We start from the raw sequence: 16,047 nt of genomic DNA, 5'->3' as shown, positions 1-16,047 counted from the left end.
TAAATATATAATAGTGTGCTATTTGTTGTATGATAATCGCTGTTGATGGCAGGAATTGAGAATGCTTTGGAAGAATTTTCAGCATTGGGCTGTAAGTGTAATGAAACTACTTCTGTCATGCCTCAGTCAAATACTTTCAATTTAATTACCATTTCATCTGCATGCCAGTTGAACTGGCCCTTGTCTCTTTAAGTGACCGCAACTTGTCAGTACAGTTATTTTTTAATGGAAATTTGGCGGTTAGATATGGTGTTACTGCATGTGCCAAGTCTTTGATCCTTTTTGCATTCATTTTATGTTTTCAAAAACAGTTCAGGCAGAGTCTGGTTCTCCCAATGTGGTGTCTGCAGCTCCCTGTCAAGCTGATCCTAATCAATATGAAATACAATTTGGACGGCTAAAAATATTCCTTTTTGGTAAGTTCAGATAGAAGTAGCTTTTGATTAATGGTAAAAATATTTATATAAAATTGTACAAGCACCGAGTCTGTGTGTGTCTCGCTTTCTGCTTAATACCCTTTCTGAAATCGATAGATCATATTACAAAAGATATAACTTAATATGTCACAATATAAATCTTTACCTCAAGAAAAGTGTTTGAAATGTGTCCTCTTGTTTCCCAAAATTAGTTGAATAGCTACTGAGCAATGTTAGAATATCTTTCTTTTGATTCTATCAGTACAGCAGACTAAACAGTACTGTTTACATGCTTAGACCTCATAACCCAAGTTCAGAACACAGTCACAGGTTTGGGACATATGGTAGCTTAGCGGTTGTTACGAAATTAGTAATCCAGAGGCCTGGATTAATGATCCGGAGACAAATATTCAAATCCCACCATGACAGCTGGAGAATCTAAATTCAATTAATTAAATAAATATGGAATAAAAAGCTAGTATCAGTGACCACAAAACTATCAGATTGTCATAAAAGTCCAACCTGGTTCACTAATGTCCTTTAGGGAAGGAAATCTACTGTCCTTACTCAGTCTGGCCTATATATTGCTCCAGACCTACAGCAATATGGTTGACTCTTAATTGTCCTCTGAAATGGTCTTGCAAACCACTCTCTTGTATTCAAAGGCGTGGCTCACCACCACCTTCTCGAGGACAATTAGGGACTGGCAATAACTACTGGCCTTCCCAGTGACAGTGCAATGAATATTTTAAAACGGGCTTTAGTGACTAAGCTGCAGGTGCTATATTTGTAGAAAGATCAGAAGATACATCTCCCATTTAGTTAACTGAAGGTTTTGGTTGAACAAAGTTTTATTGTAAGTGCACTCAGCACTTTGTTCTTCTGTAGTCAACACTTGCTTTTTGAGAAGTGTCATCTGGGAGGAGAAAATCTCCTCTTTCTATTGAAATCAAAGCAGTTCTCATAAGTGTCTTGGGAATGAGAAATGCAATCACCTGCTTTGCGTGACATTGTAAATCACTGAACTAACCCGCTGTCAGATATTGGTTCAGTATGAGTCTAGTTTTATCTGAAGCTGGTCTTGCCATTCGTGGTGGAGGGAGTGTGATGTGGATGAAAATGGGAAAAGATAGCAAAGTGAGAGATGAAGGTGTATTGTATTGTAATTTTTTAACACTACAGCAAAAAGAAACTTTCACAAGATTTGAATAATCTTTTCACTTATAAAGAATGATTTTATATCTGGCATATGGAGAGTAAATTGGTCCCTTCTCAAGAGCTTCTCGGTGCTATTAATTGTTGAATTGAGTCCCAGGAAAGCATTTCTTTCAGTTCACTTGATTCACTTCATTGACTACAGAAAATGGTATTAGTTCAATCACTTCGGTTCTCACAGTTAAACGTTACTGATGACAATGGCAAAGATATTGGAACTTCTACTGTTTTGCAGCACATTGTTATGTGAAATATATGTAACAGTTTATTCTGTTCTAGGTTTCCATCTGTCATTTTAATAAACCTAATGAATACTGTTAGGCTGAACATCGCAGTCTGACAGTGTGGTATTTTCCACCATTTGAGAGATAGCAGGAGGGTGCCGACCAATGCTCCGGCTAAGCTGTATTGTGACTGTGCAATAGCCTAGAAGGTATTGCACAGGCCTTGTTCTTAACAAAATACCACGCACTTGTGGCTGCACAAAACAATTTAAAGCTACAATTGAGAAAACTGGCCACACGGAACAACAAAATTTTACAGGGAGCACTTCTCTGCATTAAATTGCATGTGCCCCGTGTCTACCCATTCCATCAGCTTGTCTATGTCCTCTTGAACTCTATCACTGTCCTCCTCATAGTTCACAGTACTTCCAAGTTTTGTGTCTTCTGCAATTGTGAAATTGTGCCCTGTGTACACAAGTCTAGGTCATTAATATAGATCAAGAAAAGCAGTGGTCCTCTAGTTTCATTCCCTGGGGAAAACAACTATTAACCTTTCTACAGTCTGAAAACAACCACTACTGTTTCCTGTCGCTCATCCAAATTCTCCCACTGTCCCTTTTATTCCATGGGCTTCAACTTGAATGAGAAGCCTATTGTGTGGCACTTTATCAGGCACCTTTTCGAAGTTGATATACACCACACCTTCTAGATTACCCTCATCAACCCACTCTTGTTACCTTATCAAAAAAACTCAATCAAGTTAATTAGACACAATTTGTCTTTAGCAAATCCATGTTGGCTTTCCTTAAATTAATCCAAACTTGTCCAAGTGACTATTAATTTTGTCCAGGATGATCATTTCTAAAAGCTTTCCCACCACCAAGTTAAACTGACTGGCCTATAGTTGCTGGATTTATCCTTGCTTCCTTTTTTGAACAAGGGTGTAACATTTACAATTCTCCAGTCCTCTGGAACCACCCCTGTATCTATACCCAAGGAGGACTGGAAGATTATGGCCAGTGCTTCTGCAATTTCCACCTTTTTACTTTCGTCAGTATCCTCAGATGCATCCCTTATCAACTTAAGTACAGCCATCCTTTTTAGTACCTCCGCTTTATCAATTTTTAGACCATCTTCACTATAGCTTTGGTAGCATCTTCTTCCTCTGTAAAGAAAGATGCAAAATGCTCATTTAGTACCTGAGCTGTGCCCTTTGCTTCCCTGTGTAGGTCTCCTTTTTGGTCCCTAATCTGCCCCAGCCTTCCTCTTACTACCTTTTTACTATTAATATGCTTCTAGAAGACTTTTGGGTTCCCTTTTATGTTAGCTGCCAGTCTCTTCCCCTACTCTCTCTTTGCCCCTTTTATTTCCTTTTTCACTTCCCCTCTGAACTTTCCATATTCAGGCTAGTTCTCACTTGTATTAACAACCTGATATCTGTCATATGCACCCTTTTCCTGCTTCATCTTGCTCTATCTTATTTTGTCATCCAGGGAGCTCTGGCTTTGGTAACCCTACCTTTTCCCCCTTGTGGGTATATACCTTGACTGTACCTGAACCATTGCCTCCTTAAAGGCAGCCCATTGTTTGATTACAGTTTTGCCTGCCAATCTTTGATTTCAATTTTCCTGGGACAAATCCTTTCTCAACCCACTGAAATTGGCCCTCCTTCAATTAATTATTTTACTCTGCATTGCTTGTTCTTGTGATACTATGATCACTGTTCCCTAAATGGTCCCCTACTGACACTTGATCTACTTGGCCTGCCTCATTTCCCAGGACCAGATCCAGCAATGAATACTTTTCTCCTTGTTGCCTTCTCAAGAAAATTCTCCTGAATACACTTCAAAAACTCTTCTCCCTCTCTGCCCTTTACACTTTTGCTGCCCTAGCTATGTTAGGATAAATGAATTTCTGCTCTATAGTTTTTGCACCTCTTCGTAATTTCCCTGTAAATTTGCTCCACTATATTTTTCCCACTAGTTGGTAGCCTATAGAATACACCCAGTAGTGTAATAGTACTTCAACTGTTTCTTAACTCTAACCAAACAGATTCTGTCCTTGACCCCTCCAGAACATCCACTCTCTCCAGCACTGTATTATTCTCCTTGATCAATACAGCTCCTCCTTTCTGTCCTCCCCTATCTTTCCTGAACACTTTGTATTCAGGAATATTTAGAATCTAGTTCCACCTTTTTTTGAGCCCGGTCTCTGTTATTGCCACAGCGACATATTCCCATGTGGTTATCTGTGCCTGAAGCTCACCAGCCTTATTTACCACGCTTCTTGCGTTTACATACATGCACTGTAAACCTGAATTAGATCTTATTGTATATTCACTTAGTCTGACCCCACGTAACACCTGACCATAACTTACTCAAGTGCTACCTGTCTGTCTCTCCCAATCCTTTGTGCACCTTGGTTCCCATCCCCATTTAGTTTAAACCCTCTCCCACAGCACTAGCAAACTGCTGCATGAGGACATTGGTCCTGGCACTGTTGAGGTGTAACCCATCCAGCCTATATAGGTCCCACCTCCCCAAAAACTGGTTCCATTATCCAGGAATCTAGAGCCAACCCTCCTGCACCATCTCTCCAGCCACACATTCATCTGCCCTATCCTCCTATTTCTAAATTCAGTAGCACACAGCACCAGGAGTAACCCAGAGATTATCACCTTTGAATATTGGGAAAATAAAGGTTGACTTCTAAGAAGTGTTAAGTGTATTTACTCACTCCCCTATGACATTTCCGGTTCCAGATACAGAATCAAAGTACAGCCGAGAAGTAAAACAATTGCTCTACCCTTTATTTGTCTACCTCCACCTTGACATGGTGCACAGTGGTTTGAAGAGTGCAGCAGACAGCTTCTACAGTCGCTTTCACGGGATGTTCCTACAAAACACAGATCAGAAGGACATCATGGAACAGCTGCGGACTACTCTGAATAGCCAGGATATTTATTCAAACTCCAAGCTGCGTATCCTGATTGAAAACAAATATGTTCTTAGCCTTACTGAAGAAAGTTACAACTATCTCCTCCGCTACCTCCAGAGTGACAACAATAGTGCTTTATGCAAGGTTCTAGCCTCCCGCGTTCAGTTGGATGTGCAGTGTTCTCAGCAGACAGGCTATCAGCTGTACAGTGTTGGTGCGCTATCTCGAAGTGAGGGGGTGGGCATGGACCCTTCAGAGCTGCCCTCTACCATGTTACAGAATGAAGCTGCACTGGACATGTTACAGGACAGTATAAAAAGGGTGAAAGATGGTCCTCCCTCTCTTACAACTATCTGTTTCTATGCTTTCTACAACACGGACCAGCTGCTCAATACTGCAGAAATTTCACCAGACAATAAACTGCTTAGTGCTGGCTTTGATAATTCTTCTATCAAACTCTGGAGCTTGCGGTCAAGGAAACTAAAATTCGGACCACAACAGGTGGATGTTTCTCGAATCAACCTAGCTTGTGATATCTTGGATGATGAGGTATGAATGTGTTTGTGCTACCTGGGTTCTGTGACAACAGCTGGTTAAATCTAGCAGTATCAGGTTGGATGACAAGTTTGCTGTTTAATATATGGTCACTGGCAGTTGTAAGCGATCCTTAAAACTTGAAGTTTCATTTTGTCTTCTATGGTTTAAACTTACCCATTTTTGTTAAACTCCCATTCATATACACAGCAGGATGAAGGAGCCTCCATCTTATTGTGCAATCAATCAGATACATGAGGTGGATCACTTGTAAGACTCTTGCATGCAGGCTGCACATAAGAGATGTTTCCAAGAATGTCCATTCTGTTAACTTGAGTTTTGTGGAGAAATATTTTCAACAAAAATTAAGTTCTTCATTGCTGATTTTGAGGCTCCAAGTTACTTGATGCGTTCAATAGCATGGCTAGTTCTGCATTGACTGGCCTTTGAACAGTTTCTAACCTCTTGTTCCAAATGTAGTCACTTTACTTCAGTTGCATTGACTGTTAGTTGCTAAATGATAAGCATAGTTTAGGTTTGTAAAATAACGAGGATGTTGCTGGTAAATCCACTTGGTGTGTATTCCTTAACACTACACAAGAGCTACAGGTTCCACTTCACTCAGTGACCTAGCTCAATGACCTAGATGAAGGAGCTGCAAGTAATTTGCATGTAAGTTGTGACCTGAAAAACAAAACATGTGCTAGGTGCAGGTTTGTTGTATATGCAAAAGTGAATCTACCATGGTGGAAAATGGGCTCTCTTTTGCTTGTATGTTGTCCTGCTCTCTCTCCCTCCTATTTTCCCTTCTTTCTCCCTTGGCCAACAGTGCCTTCTTTTGGTTCTTTCTTTATCTTCTTTCCTTTTTGGGTGGTGTGTGGGGAAGAAAACATCCCAGGGCAGTCGGTCAAATTTTCCAGTGGCAGTTGTAGGAAGAATGCAGCTTTCAGGACATGGCACCCTTCCTCTTTACAACATCCCCATTCACACCCCTCACTTTCATTGTCTCTTCATCCCACCATGCCCTCGTGCAGCAGAACCCTGCCCCTGTTGCTCTACTCCCTCATGCCCTGTATTCTCCCTGACCCTGGGTTGACAACCCCACGTACAGTCCCAAAGTTCGACTTCTAGCTGTGCTTCAGTTAGTAGCACTCTGAAGGTTAGAAGATTGTGGGTTCAAGCCCCAGTCCAGAGACTTGAGCAAAAAATAGGCTGACAACTCCATTGCGGTACTGAGTGAGTGCTGCACTGTCGGAGTTGTCATCTTTCGATGAGATGTAAAACTGAGGCCCCGTCTGTCGCCTCAAGTGGAAATAAAAGATCCTATGACACTATTTTGAAGAGCAGGGAAACTCTGGTCGCGCTTCTGGATTGAACGGAAGTGTTCCACAAAGCAGTCACCCAGACTACGTTAAGTCTCCCCAATGTAGATGAGACCACATTGCGAGCAACGAATACAGTGTACTACATTTAAAGAAGAACAAGTAAATTGCTGTTTCACTTGGAGTGTTTGGGGCCCTAGACAGTGAGAAGGGAAGAGATAAAAGGGCAGGTGTTGCATCTCCTGTGCTTGCATGAAAAGGGAGGTGTTGGGGGAGACTGAGGAGTGGACCAGGATGTCGAGGAGGAAACAGTCCCTCAGAACTGCTGAAAGGGAGGGTAGGGGAAGATGTATTTTTTGGTGGCATCACGCTGGAGGTGGCAGAAATGGCAGAAGATGATCCGTTGAATACAGGCTGGTGGGGTGGAAGATGAGGACAAAGGAAACCCTATCATAGTTCTGGGAAGGGGTGAGAACAGAAGTGCATGAAATAGAACAGATACGGTTGAGGGCCTTGTCAAGCACGATGCGGGGGGGGGGGGGGGGGGCGGAATCCTTGGTTGTGTAAAAAGGAAGACATATTGGAAGCGCTAGCATAGAAGGTTGCATCATCCAAACAGATGTGATGGAGAAACTGGGAGAATGGAATAGAGTCCTTGCAGAAGGTGTGGTGTGAGGAAGTGTAGGCAGGTAGCTGTGGGAGTTTATAGGCTTATAGTGAATATTGGTTAATAGCCTATCCTCAGAAATGGAAACAGAGAAGTCGACGAAGGGAAGAGACAGAGATTGACCATGTGAAGGTGAGAGAGGGGTGGAAATTGGAAGCAAAGTTGATGAAACTATCCAGTTCAGGGCAAGAACAGGGAATGGTACTGATATAGTAATCAGTGTACCAGAAGAAGAGGTGACGGAGGGGGCCTGAGTAGGACTGGAACAAAGAATGTTCCACATATCCCACAAAAAGGCAGGCATAGCTAGGACCCATGCAGGTGCCCATAGCAACCACTTTTATTTGGAGGAAGTGAGTGGAGTTGAAGGAGAAGTTGTTCAATGTGTGAACAAGTTCATACAGGCAGAGGAGGAGGGTGGTGGTGGTTGGGGATTGGTTGGACCTCCATTATAGGAAGAAGCTGAGAGCCCCCAGTCCATCCTGGTGGGAGATGGAGGTGTAGAGGGATTGGACGTCCATAGTGAATAGGAAACAGTGAGGGACGTGAAACTGGAAACTGTTGAAATGGCGGAGGGCATTGGAAGAGTCACGGATGTAGGTGGAAAGAGACTGGACAAGGGGAGTAAGAATAGAAATAAAAACTAAGTGCTGAAAATACTCAGCAGGTCAGGCAGCATCTGTGGAGAGAGAAGCAGATTTAACATTTCAGGTCTGTGGCAAAGGTTAGAAATATAATAGGTTTTAAGTTAGTGAAGTGGGGGGAAAGAACAAAAGAGGTGTGCGATAGGCAGAGGGCAGGAGAGATTAACTGATAAGGAGGCCATGGGGCAATTGCAAAGGGAGTGTGCTAATGGTGTGGTGAAAGACAAAGCATTAGTGCAGAGAGAGTGTTAATGACAGAATAATGAACAGCTTTGTCCAAATGTACAAACATTGAAAAACCAAGTTTAAGGCAGGCAAATAGGAAAAATAGTCAAGATAGGAAGAAGTCGGTTCAGTGGGGCAGGAACAGGCTGAAACAATGGGTCTACCAGGACAGTCTTGTTTGTGGATTGTGGGAAGGAGGGAGAAGCAGGCCGTACAGGGTTGAGGAACTAAGGTTGGAGGGAAAATCTCCCAAGTAGATAAGGACAGTGAGAGTCCATGAAATAATGTCTTGATGTTCGGTAGTGGGGTCATTGTCCAGTGGGAGGTAAGAGGAAGTGTCGGAGAGTTGGCCTTGTCAGCAGGTTTGGTGATAGTATTGGACCTGACAGAACGGAGTGCTGCAAATTCAGAGGGAGGTAGGTTAGAATGAGTGAGGGAGCAGAGAAATTGAGACACCCGATGTCATGCTGGCAATTCTCAATGAAAAGATCAAGGGAGGGTAAGAGGCCAGAGGGAGCGGTCCAGGATAGGCATTGAATCAGTTGGGTACCAGCTTTTAATTTCCGGATATTTAAAAAACCTGAATTCAAAATTTCACTGCCACTGTGAATTTGAATGTTCTCTGGATTAATCGTCCAGTTACCTAAGCACAACACTATCATACCCATATCACAGATAACAATCCCTTCCTCTCCTATTCTGTAGTTCAATGTTTTGGCATCCAAAACATCATGCCACCTTCAAACTTGGTTGAAGTGAAGCCCATGCCTGACTAGCAGAGAATAAATGATGCAGATATATTGCAAAATGGAGAGTGTAAGCCAATGATAAATAGCAAGTAGTAAGATGTGTGTTTGGAGCAGGAGTACATGTTTATGCTGAGGACCCAACTGTGGTCCTTACTGCATGTTGATTCCCACTGCCAGTCGGAGTCCTGATAATTCCTATTACTTGTTTGCAGGCAGAGTGAGAAATTCCAGGCACACCTGTGATCTATAGGGAAGTGAAGGATATAATCTGATCACTCGAAACAGTGAATAATCCACTGTAATACTGAACCTGCAATGAGTGACGCAAACTGGGTCAATCCTTCTTACAACCTCACAATTAGTGAGTAGATGGCATCAAGGTTGAGTTTTGAAAGCCCTAAGGTTGTATAAGGAAAGAATGGCAAAAGGTTTTCTATATTCTTAGGCCACTAGCTTCTGTAGTGCAACAAGCAACAAAATGAAGATGGCTTTTTTAAAAAACAAAACTAAACCTAAACAAAACCTTTTTTCTCTACTGGGCCTCCCTGACTTCTTCTAAGACAGTAAGCAGTGACACTGTCTTTACTGATGTATGAAATAATGTGCCCCACAGTGCAGCTCGTTCACTGTGGTGGGGCGGAAGTAAGGTTAAATGTTTCCGGTCAATGACCTTTCGTCAGAATAGTTCTTACCCTCCCCTCTCTCCAGATGCTGCCTGACGTGCTGAGTATCTGCAACATTTTGTTTTTATTGCAGATTTCCCATGCCTGCAGTATTTGCAGCTGTAGAATCTACTGGTAAAAGTGTGAGAGCAAGGCAGTTAACTCTCCAAAGACCCAGCCTTGAGTGTAAAAGCTGCTTAAGGTGGACGGGGATGGGGGTTGGCAGTGTGCCTAGATAATGTGTTCATGTCTCTAAAGTGAGGTTTGAATCCACAACCTTCTGACTCTGTGGCTAAAGGGCTATCAGATATGCGAGATTAGTTTTCTACCTAAGGCACATATTGCAAGTGGTGCACACTAGAGGCCTGCTTTAGAACATATAGAACATATAGAACATAGAACAGTACAGCACAGCACAGGCCCTTCGGCCCACGATGTTGTGCCGAACCTTTAACCTACTCTAAGATCAAACTAACTACCTACCCTTCATTCTACTATCATCCATGTACCTATCCAAGAGTCGCTTAAATGCCCCAATGTATCTGCTTTTACTACCACCGCTGGCAGCGCATTCCACGCACCCACCACTCTCTGTGTAAAGAACCTACCTCTGACATCTCCCCGAAACCTTCCTCCAATCACCTTAAAATTATGCCCCCTGGTGATAGCCCTTTCCACCCTGGGAAAAAGTCTCTGGCTATCCACTCTATCTATGCCTCTCATCATCTTGTACCCCTCTATCAAGTCACCTCTCATCCTTCTTCGCTCCAATGAGAAAAGCCCTAGCTCCCTCAATCTTTCTTCGTAAGACATGCCCTCCAGTCCAGGCAGCATCCTGGTAAATCTCCTCTGCACCCTCTCTAAAGCTTCCACATCCTTTCTATAATGAGGCGACCAGAACTGAACACAATATTCCAAGTGTGGTCGAACCAGGGCCTTATAGAGCTGCAGCATAACCTCGCGGCTCTTAAACTCAATCCCTCTGTTAATGAAAGCCAACACACCATACGCCTTCTTAACAACCCTATCAACTTGGGTGGCAACTTTGAGCGATCTATGGACATGGACCCCAAGATCCCTCTGTTCCTCCACACTACCAAGAATCCTGTCTTTAAGCATGTATTCCGCATTCAAATTCGACCTTCCAAAATGAATCACTTCACACTTTTCCAGGTTGAACTCCATCTGCCGCTTCTCAGCCCAGCTCTGCATCCTGTCAATGTCCCGTTGCAACCTACAACAGCCCTCCACACTATCCACAACTCCAGCAACCTTCGTGTCATCGGCAAACTTGCTAACCCAGCCTTCCACTTCCTCATCCAAGTCATTTAGAAAAATCACAAAGAGCAGAGGTCCCAGAACAGATCCTTGTGGAACACCACTGGTCACCGAGCTCCATGCTGAATACTTTCCATCTACTGGGCGGCACAGTGGCGCAGTGGTTAGCACCGCAGCCTCACAGCTCCAGCGACCCGGGTTCAATTCTGGGTACTGCCTGTGCGGAGTTTGCAAGTTCTCCCTGTGTCTGTGTGGGTTTCCTCCGGGTGCTCCGGTTTCCTCCCACATGCCAAAGACTTGCAGGTGGATAGGTAAATTGGCCATTATAAAATTGCCCCTAGTATAGGTAGGTGGTAGGGAAATATAGGGACAGGTGTGGATGTGGTAGGAATATGGGATTAGTGTAGGATTAGTATAAATGGGTGGTTGATGGTCGGCACAGACTCGGTGGGCCGAAGGGCCTGTTTCAGTGCTGTATCTCTAAACTAAAACTAAAACTACCACCCTCTGACTTCTATGGGCCAGCCAATTTAGGTTGGGGAAAAAGAACCCGACCGAACCACAGTGGGCCCGAGTCCCTCTGATTTTTGCCCGAGCCAGACCCGACCCGAACCCGCCACTACTCAGCCCGAACCGACCATCCCTTTACTTACCTTCCGACTGGGAAGCTCCACAAAGCTGCAACGCATGTGCGATGCCTCGCTCACTGTGCAGACTGTTACGCCCCAGGCTGCCAGTTCGGGTAAGTTTCTTTTTTTATTTTTAATACTTATCAGCAGAGCACTTACCACGTGTGTCCGGCCCAACATGACCCGAACCTGACACGTCGTCGGGTTCGGGTTGGGTAGCAGGCCCCTAGTGCACACAGTATATTGCATTTTACATACTGTGCCCCCACATACTGTGGAATGCAGATAGGTTCCATCAGCCTGCTCTGAGTGTTCTATTTTGACCCGTGTCTTGCAGTGAGAGTGCGCATCTCATCCAGAGCTGCTACTCCACATTAGGGATGGGTAATAAATGCTGTCCTAGCCAGTGACGCCAACAACTCATGAACGAATAGTAAAAAAAAAATCCCTTCTAAACCTGATGTAGAGATTTGAGTCCTAAACACAGGTTATTCACCTGCCTCTTTGTTGGGGTTGGTACAGAGGAGAGGGGAATGACCTGAATATCTTGTTATTTTAAATGTATTTACCTTAGTTTCTGAAGTGTTGATGTATAGATTTATTTTTAATTGAAGGGTGGATTAGCATAATTTTGAAATGTCACCTTTGCACTTTAGGATCAGAGAGCTGTCAAGAGTTCCTGCCCCTCAAGCATCTGCTGTCTTACCAGACTACCATTGGCTGCCCAGGTGTAAAACAGTTTGGCCTCCACAGCTGGAAAACTCATTTTACTGCTGTGCAGTTGGTACTTTCAGCTGCTCCCTGCTAAATGGACTGCACCGGCTGTGTGTCCTGTACTTACCTCCTCACATAGAGCAGCATTGTGACAGGCTGATGTACAAGACTGACTCTTTGCTCTCTGTGGCTCTCCAGGCCCACGCATTAGTTTTTACAAACGCATACCTCCCAGCCTGGCTACTTGGGACAGTTTATACAGGGAAAGACATCATCATGTCCTCTTGCTTTCACTCTCTTTCCCGTGGGCAGCTGATTTAGGAAAGATGCCTACACATAATACCACGTCTCCATATTCTGAATTCCTCTTCAGTTGGTCTACAGGAGAACAGAAGCAAAGGACGGTATCAACACGAGTAATCACTACACGTGGTTCATTTTGCCACCACGCTCCCAAAACCACAGTGAGATGTATAAAACTCTTTAGGGGAACATATTTAAAAGGAACTTTCAAATCCTACATGTTTGCATGATTAATTGAAATTTAATGTGAATCTTTGTTCTACCTAATCCTGTTATTTACTGGTTTTGCATTTTTTTTTTTTGCCTCATCCAGGTGGATGATGATGTGGGCAGTGAAATGAAGATTCTAAGAGGGCACTGTGGGCCTGTATATGGCAACAAGTTTCTCTCCGATAATTCAGGACTTCTGTCTTGTTCGGAAGACACAACAGTGCGATACTGGGATTTGTGCAGTTTCAAGAACACTGGTTTGTATCAAGGGCACGCTTATCCAGTCTGGGACATTGATATTAGTCCCTTGAGTCTTTACTTTGTGAGTGGATCACACGATCGGACAGCAAGACTTTGGGCACTTGACAGAACGTACCCACTGCGCATTTATGCGGGTCATTTAGCAGACGTAGACTGTGTTAAGTTTCACCCGAACTCTAATTACATAGCCACAGGCTCGATAGATAAAACTGTGCGATTGTGGAGTACACAGCAAGGGAATACTGTACGTCTCTTCACAGGACATCGTGGCTCTGTGTTGGCATTGGCTTTTTCTCCTAATGGAAAGTACTTGGCTTCAGCAGGTGAAGATCAGCGACTGAAACTATGGGATCTTGCATCGGGTACTTTATTCAAGGAGCTGAGAGGGCATACTGACAATATAACTAACCTTGCATTTAGTCCAGATAGCAGTTTGATTGTTTCTGCATCTGTTGATAACTCAGTTCGTGTCTGGGATATTCGTAACACTTACTCTAATTCATTGGTGGATGGGTCTTCCAGTGAGCTGGTAGGTGTATATATGGGACAGACCAGTAACCTTTTGAGTGTGCAGTTCATGGCCTGCAATCTGGTGTTGGTTACTGGGGTTGCACAAGAAAAAAAAGAACAATAAGCATAAATGTACAATTCCACTGTTTAATTAGAAGCTCCTAGAAAAGTAAGCCATAAAAGGACCAGACGTGTCTTGAATGTATCCTACTGGCTTGCTTTGGGTAGACGTGTTGTGAGTGTACTGTACTGGCTTGCCTTGATTACATCTTGCAGCCAAACACACTAACTGTTGCACAATCTTCCCAGTATTTAGATAGGAAAAAGTGATTCTATGATGCAAACTGGGACCAGTGTCGGTGGTTCTTCCCTTGCCCACCCTTGGGCGTTTGTGCCGGGTGTCTGGGTGACTGAATTTTCCAGGTCACTCAATTTGCAGTCCTATGCAAATACACAAGGCGCAGGAGCTCTGATCAACACAAAGTTGTGTTTAAGACACATGCTTGCATCACTGTATTGCCATGACATTCAGGGCATGAATCAGACACAGTTTCTGATATTAATTGCCATGTGTACAGCTATAGGATGGATTATACCACTCATACACAATCAGTCAAACGGTGACTAGAATGTTCTTGCTGTAATGTATTTATTCTGATCCTGTGTTCAGAACAAACAAAATCCCCGTTGAATTTTGAGTTCCTTTGTTACACTAGCCCAGATGTTTAATTCTGGAATTTTCTGGCAAATAGACTTGTATGGCAGGGGTTGATTATGTTTAATCTATGAAGTGTTATATTTAAAATCATGAAAAGAATTTGAGCTTTTGAAAAGTATTTCACCGTACAGCCACAGGCCTTTAGAAAATGAAATGAACCTTTTGCTTTCCATCTCCAGAAAAGCATTCAATATACAACTTTTGTTAAACTGCATATTAAACTCTTTTTTGCACATTTTTTGACGAATTTGGTTCCTGCTTTCCAAATCCAGTTTGTAGGGTTGGATTTTGTGCTGGAGGTGGGGCTTCCAGCGCCAGCCTGAAAAGGCGAGGGGAACCCCCCCCCCCTCCCCCCTCCCCCCAACCTTTTCATGCCCCCCTGGCGTGATCCTCTGGCCTTTTTGAATCAAAATTTTAGGAAGTGGGATCCCCGTCACTTTAAAGGGACAGGGATTCCAACTCAAAGAGCTGCCGACTATTCAGAAGGCGAGCCAATCAGAGGGCTGGCAGCTCAGCAGTTATTGGCAGCACCGCTGAGAGCTGTGGCCACTGCTGGTACTGCAGAGGCTTCTGGTTGCGGGGGTGGTCTTGCGGTCCAGGGAAGGGGGGCCCCAGGGGTAAAGTTGTTGCCTGTAGGGGTCCTCTGTGGACCACAAATTGCCCACGGAGGAGGGTCCCCCGACAAGCCCGCAGGGATAGTGCCTTGTTTTACAATGCGTCCTCCCCACGTGGCGGAGCCCGCCCCCCCCCCCCGCACTGCTGGTAAGATCCCAGCAACAACAGGAAAAGGCCCTTAATTGGCCATTAATAGGCCACTTAAGGGCCTCAAGTTATCAGCCTATCCTTCCCACACCGTCACACTGCTGCCCTCCACCACCACCTCCCCCGGTCACCCATCGCGATTCTCTATGCCCTCCTGCCTCCAATCCCACTTCGGGCCTCACAAAATCCTGATCACAGTTTCTGAATACAATGTCAATTGATAGTTAAGATTTTTACAACTGATCAAGATGATGTACTTGGAAGAAATTTAAAACTCAATTAAATGTTACACGCAGACAAAGATAAAGTTTCACTTATATAAATACTTATATTTGCTCTTTGGTGGCTTTAACATGGGAATCAAGACTCAAATGTAATCTTCAAGTAAAGCAAGGTTAGAAGGTGGGCAATAATTAGAGCAGGGTGTGCAGATGTAATTAGTTTCTCGCTTTTAAAGTTGTAAATTGTGTCCTTATCGTATTCCCATGATAAATTCCCATGTCCATATTTAAAACGTGAATTCACCAGGCTGGGATTCCACCTTTCCACCTGTTGTTGGCATTGCAGTGTTTCCAAAGTAATCACAGCCTTATAAATTTACATAGGCAGTTTACATTATAAACATTGGATTTTAGGATTAGCAAAGTTGACAGGAAGTGTACAGAGATGCAAGTTTTTATATATATTATGACCCGGTGAGAAAGGGGTCTAGGGTTCCCTCTCAGCTTTCACCAGGTCTTACCATTACAGGGTTTAATTTTAAACACACTGTGTTTTTAACTCCTCCTTGATGAATCCTTGTTCACTGCTTTCCAATTATAAGGCAAAGAAAGCAGCCAAACATATTTTCTTTAGGTTTAAAGAAGAAAGGTTGAAATTTATTAAACTTAAACTCTAATTCGGTTAACGCCCGCAGATACGCGATGTGCCCGTGCTAGCATGCGTACACGATAAACACATACAAATAGAGGCAGAAAAGAGAAGAAATAAAGTGGAAAAGTTTGAGGCAATATCTGAAGATGGTTTTGGTTACTGTTCTTCAAGCTCGCTGTAGAGTCCTTGCTTAA

The 16,047-nt window shown here is 43.6% G+C and overlaps 1 protein-coding gene across 1 annotated transcript in view; it reads left to right on the top strand.

Moving 5' to 3' along the window:
• taf5l (TAF5-like RNA polymerase II, p300/CBP-associated factor (PCAF)-associated factor) overlaps positions 1 to 15,298 on the top strand; it is a 33,797-nt gene extending 18,499 nt beyond the window's left edge. Inside the window, exons 3-5 of the mRNA XM_068044422.1 lie at positions 312 to 416; positions 4,617 to 5,341; positions 12,833 to 15,298. Of these exons, the coding sequence (XP_067900523.1) occupies positions 312 to 416; positions 4,617 to 5,341; positions 12,833 to 13,624 (1,622 nt within the window). The 3' untranslated portion in view covers positions 13,625 to 15,298. The remainder of the gene's footprint in view (positions 1 to 311; positions 417 to 4,616; positions 5,342 to 12,832) is intronic.
• The last annotated feature ends 749 nt before the right edge of the window (positions 15,299 to 16,047 follow it).

This window comes from Heterodontus francisci, chromosome 13, assembly GCF_036365525.1.
Source record: "Heterodontus francisci isolate sHetFra1 chromosome 13, sHetFra1.hap1, whole genome shotgun sequence".
NCBI lineage: Eukaryota > Metazoa > Chordata > Chondrichthyes > Heterodontiformes > Heterodontidae > Heterodontus > Heterodontus francisci.
Note: the sequence above shows the minus strand (reverse complement) of the source record. Positions and strands in the feature narration are given on the sequence as shown.